Source organism: Physeter macrocephalus, chromosome 18 (assembly GCF_002837175.3).
Source record: "Physeter macrocephalus isolate SW-GA chromosome 18, ASM283717v5, whole genome shotgun sequence".
Lineage (NCBI taxonomy): Eukaryota > Metazoa > Chordata > Mammalia > Artiodactyla > Physeteridae > Physeter > Physeter macrocephalus.
The window spans coordinates 54,969,281-54,974,351 of NC_041231.1; the positions used below are offsets into that span (position 1 = coordinate 54,969,281).

Here is a 5,071-nt window from a genome sequence, read left to right on the forward strand (position 1 = left end):
ACTACTGAGCCTATGCTCTAGAGCCCACAAGCCACAACTACTGAAGCCTGCGTGCCCCAACTACTGGGCCCGTGCGCCTAGAGCCCATGCTCTGCAACAAGAGAAGCCACCGCAATGAGAAGGCCACGCACTGCAACGAAGAGTAGCCCTGCTTCCCGCAACTAGAGAAAGCCCGGGGACAGCAACAAAGACCCAACACAGCGAAAAATAAAATAAATAAATTTATTAAAAAAAAAAAAAAAAGACACATGCACCCCCAATGTTCACTGCAGCACTATTTACAATAACCAGGACATGGAAGCAACCTAAATAACCATCAACAGAGGAATGGATAAAGAAGATGTGGTTATATATATATGTATGTGTAAATATATATATATATATATATATATACACACACACACAATGGAATACTACTCAGCCATAAAAAGGAAAGAAACTGGGTCATTTGTAGAGACATGGATGGACCTAGAGATAGTCATACAGAGTAAAGTAAGTCGGAAAGAGAAAAACAAATATTGTATATTAACGCATATACGTGCAATCTATGCGCCTAGAGCCCATGCTCTGCAACAAGAGAAGCCACCGCAATGAGAAGGCCACGCACTGCAACGAAGAGTAGCCCTGCTTCCCGCAACTAGAGAAAGCCCGGGGACAGCAACAAAGACCCAACACAGCGAAAAATAAAATAAATAAATTTATTTAAAAAAAAAAAAAAGACACATGCACCCCCAATGTTCACTGCAGCACTATTTACAATAACCAGGACATGGAAGCAACCTAAATAACCATCAACAGAGGAATGGATAAAGAAGATGTGGTTATATATATATGTATGTGTAAATATATATATATATATATATATATACACACACACACAATGGAATACTACTCAGCCATAAAAAGGAACGAAACTGGGTCATTTGTAGAGACATGGATGGACCTAGAGATAGTCATACAGAGTAAAGTAAGTCGGAAAGAGAAAAACAAATATTGTATATTAACGCATATACGTGCAATCTAAAAAAAATGGTATAGATGATCTTATTTGCAAAGCAGAAACAGAGACACAGACATAGAGAACAAATATATGGATACGGGGAGGGGGATGAATTGGGAGACGGGGACTGACATATATACACTATTGATACTATGTATAAAATAGGTAACTAATGAGAACCTACTGTATAGCACAGGGAACTCTACTCAATGCTCTGCGGTGACCTAAATGGGAAGGAAATCCAAAAAAGAGGGGCTATATGTATACGTATAGCTGATCCACTTTGCTGTACAGTAGAAACTAACACAAGGCTGTAAAGTGACTATACTCTGATAAAACTTAAAAAAAAAAAAATTCCTTTACCTATCCTACCCTTCTATTAGATGTGGACACACATAATGGCCAATAACATATGAGCAGGGTATTCCGGGGCAGTTTCCAGGAAACATCCTGGAGGCTGAGCCCTCTGCCTCCTTTCTCCCTCCCTCCATCCTCCTAAAACTTGGGTATGACTGCTATCTGGACCTGAGAGCAAGGACTCTAGGTTTCACAGAGCAGATCACTGGAGGAGCCAGAGCCTGAGCCTGATGAACTTCACAGAACTACTACACCATCCCTAGGCTACCAGAACTACCCATCCACCAACTTTTCACACGGAGTAAAATCATAATTTTTTTTTTTTTTTTGCTGTATGCGGGCCTCTCACTGTTGTGGCCTCTCCCGCTGCCGAGCACAGGCTCCGGACGCAGGCTCAGCGGCCATGGCTCACAGGCCCAGCCGCTTCACGGCATGTGGGATCTTCCCGGACCAGGGCACGAACCCGTATCCCCTGCACTGGCAGGCGGATTCTTAACCACTGCACCACCAGGGAAGCCCTAACTTTTTAAAAAGCTTATACTAAGTATCAAGCTAGTGATCTTTGCAACCCAACAGTCTAACCTTTAAAACTGACACCAAGGGGTCATCATCTAAGAAATCTATTCAGTATCCTCCTTCTGGAGAACCAGCTCTTCCCCAGTCCATACTAATATTACTTTAATCCATGCTGCATGGAGAAATTAAACCAGCAGAATGACTCAGACAAGGGCAATTAAAGTAGGTCATTTCCCACCATCATACATGGGCACAAGCCAACACAATCAGAGGCCTCCATGGACTTTCGCCAGGGTGTAGGAGAAAAGCACTCTTACCTAAGATCCTGAGTGTTAAGACCACTGTAATTACAGGAGAGCCAGTGGCCATCTCTCCCAATAGAGAAACAAAGCTCTCCTAAGAGGTAATCATCATGGAGGCAGAATGATCTCCTGGAATGCCTAAAGATAAGGAAGCAATATTCCTTGACTTTGCAGTTACTAAGCTAGTTTGACCTGAGCTGCTCCTACCTGCATCCTAATACAGCTGTGTTTTTCCTGTGAAACAAAGAGAATATGCTACGCACAGGAAATCAGATCATTAACAAGATGGGCGAAAGAAATTTTTTTAACTATAAAGTGCTATAAAAATGTTCTGCCATCCTAACTAGAAGGAACTACAAAAGGAACTCTCCTTAAATACAGCCTGAGCTCAATAAACATCTGCTAAGATAACAAATTTACTCCAATATCTGCATACCTGTTTGTGAACAAACTGATTAAAAGCAACCTATCTTGAACGTTAATGTCACTCAAGTTTAATTTCAAATAATGGCAGCTCCTAACCTATGGAATTATCCATTTGTCGTTCGGTTACGATGAACCTAGGAAGATGGCTCATTCCGAAGTGGACAGTGTAGTAAGTAATAAACATGGGTTCCAGTGTTCCAATTCTGCCACTTCCCTCAAGCAACTACGATTACGAAATCCGAACCTGGCCAAGAAAGTTTTGCAGTGATGCAAAAACGGGGGAAGGGAGGAGTCTCAGAGACCCCCTCCCCCCACCAAAAAGTGAAGAAAACCAGTTCTAGGTAAATGTGGCAAGAGAGATCAGTACATGGCAGACCGTTCCTCCCAGGTGGCCGACCGACCGAGCCTCGGTGGACCAAGGGCTAGGGCGGGCAGCTAGGGGAAGCGGGCGGGTCGGGTCCCCGGGGCCTTCAAGGCAGCTCCTGCTCAGCAGGAAGGAATGCAGACCACACCTACCCGCCCGGCCAGCAGGGGCAGGGCTGCCGGCCAGCAGGGGCAGGGCTGCCGGCCCGGGCCGTGGGTGTGAAGGAGGGAGACAGGAAGAGCGGAGGAAGCAAGGGGAGCGGCAGGCCGCCGACGGCCTCCCCCCGCCCGGCCCCAGCCAGGCCCACCTCAGCAGCGTCTCGAGCGCGCCCTCGTGCTTGTCCAGCGGGCGGCCGAGCGCGGCGCGGCGCAGCTTGCTGAGCTCCTCCGCCGCGCGGCAGTACTGGGCCTGCTCCTCCCCGCCGCTCGGGTACGTCTGCTGGATGAACTTCACCAGCGGCTTGGCCAGGTCCACCTCCGAGGTCTTCTTCAGCTGCACTGAGACGAACGTCGCCATGGCGAACGCCTCGGCCGCCCTTCGGGCCAAAGGGACCGCGGGACGGCGATGAAGGCCGAAGCGCGCGGGGTACCGGACGGGCGGACTGACGGACTGACAGAGGTCCGCTCGGCCTGCGCTTCGGGTCCGGCCACTTCCGGGAGCTCTCGCGCAGGCGCAGTCGGCGCGCCGCCTCCGGTCACGTGAGAGAGACCGGGCGCCGGCGCTGCTCACCTGGGCCCCCACTCTGCCTACGCCCAGTCTTACGGCGCCGGCTTTCTCCACAGGCGGAATTTTCTCATTCCTCCGTACTTCCTCAGCAGGTGGGCACAGTGCTTTCACGTAAAGATAACTCTTCCTCTGCTCTAACAATTTCCCGGGGAAGTACTTCAGTTACTGCCACATGCGCGAGTTTGCAGCCACCTGTCCAAGACCTGGCAGCCTCAGGGTTATTGTGACCTATGGTAATTCATTCAGCGGGCTGCTGTGTATGAATACTATGTGCACAGTGAGCCGAGTAGGCAAGGTCCTGGCTATTGTGCAGCTTAATGTCAGGTAAGGACAGATATTAAGGTGGACCAAGAAAGTATCTTGGTGCAAAAAGCAGGGTGCTTGGCATGTAGGGTATGAGGGTACCGCGAAAGAACCTAGTTTAAACAATAATAATTATTAAATAATTAGAGAAGTCTTTTCTGAGGAGGTGAACTTTAAAAGACCTGCAGTTTAAGAAGATGCTTGACATTAGGAGAAGGGAAGAGTGGCCGGCAGAGTAGTGGCTGGGGAGAGCCTCCCAGACCAAGGGGCAACGGCCCTAGGAGGCAAGCACTTCCCATGTTCAGGGAGTGGAAGCAAACAGTGTGGCAAAAACTTAATAAACAAGTAGAGAATGGGATGAATTAAAGTTGGAAGAGTAAACAGGCATCAAATCGTTCAGAACTTTGTAAGCCAAGTTAAAGAATTTGTATTGTAGAATAAATGGAAAGGAAGCTATAAATGGCATTTAAGCAATGGTGACATGATACAATTTATAAATACATTTTTAAAAGGCCACCCTGTGCATCAATCTGATGGGATGTCATATGAAGTGTACAATATCGTCATCTATGATCTATTCCAGGCAAAAATATTTAACTTGAATCTGTCAGTTCTTTGCATCTAACACACGATTTATAAAGAAATACAGGGGATAGAAGAGCAAACTAAATGATACCATGAAAAGTAACCAAACAAACCCAGAAGGTGGAACATTAGGCAGAACAACTGATCCCATCTCTTTAAAAAATTATAGTTATGAAACAAGCCACTGCTCTGTAAAAGAAATTTGAGGGACATAGAATCTGGGTTGAATCCTGATTTGAACAGACTGGCTATGAAATGCATTTTCAGGACAATTGAAGAAATTTGAACATAGATGGACTGAATATGAGATGAAAGTGTATTGCCATGGAAAGGTGGAGATCATTAACTGAAAAGAGGAAGTCACAAAAGAGTATGTATGTTACAGTATCTCATTTTGGTTATAAAATGCACATATGTGTATTTATGTACTATGAAAAAAGGTCTAGAAGGATTATACCCTAAGGAATTAGCAGTTGTAATCTTTGGAAGTGG

The 5,071-nt window shown here is 46.2% G+C and overlaps 1 protein-coding gene across 2 annotated transcripts in view; it reads right to left on the minus strand.

Annotated features, from left to right (window-relative positions):
• PDCD6IP (programmed cell death 6 interacting protein) overlaps positions 1–3,608 on the minus strand; it is a 63,640-nt gene extending 60,032 nt beyond the window's left edge. For both annotated transcript variants that reach the window (XM_028479670.2, XM_024116532.3), the window contains exon 1: positions 3,273–3,608. In XM_028479670.2, the coding sequence (XP_028335471.1) occupies positions 3,273–3,481 (209 nt within the window). In that variant the 5' untranslated portion in view covers positions 3,482–3,608. The remainder of the gene's footprint in view (positions 1–3,272) is intronic.
• Between the last annotated feature and the right edge of the window lie 1,463 nt (positions 3,609–5,071).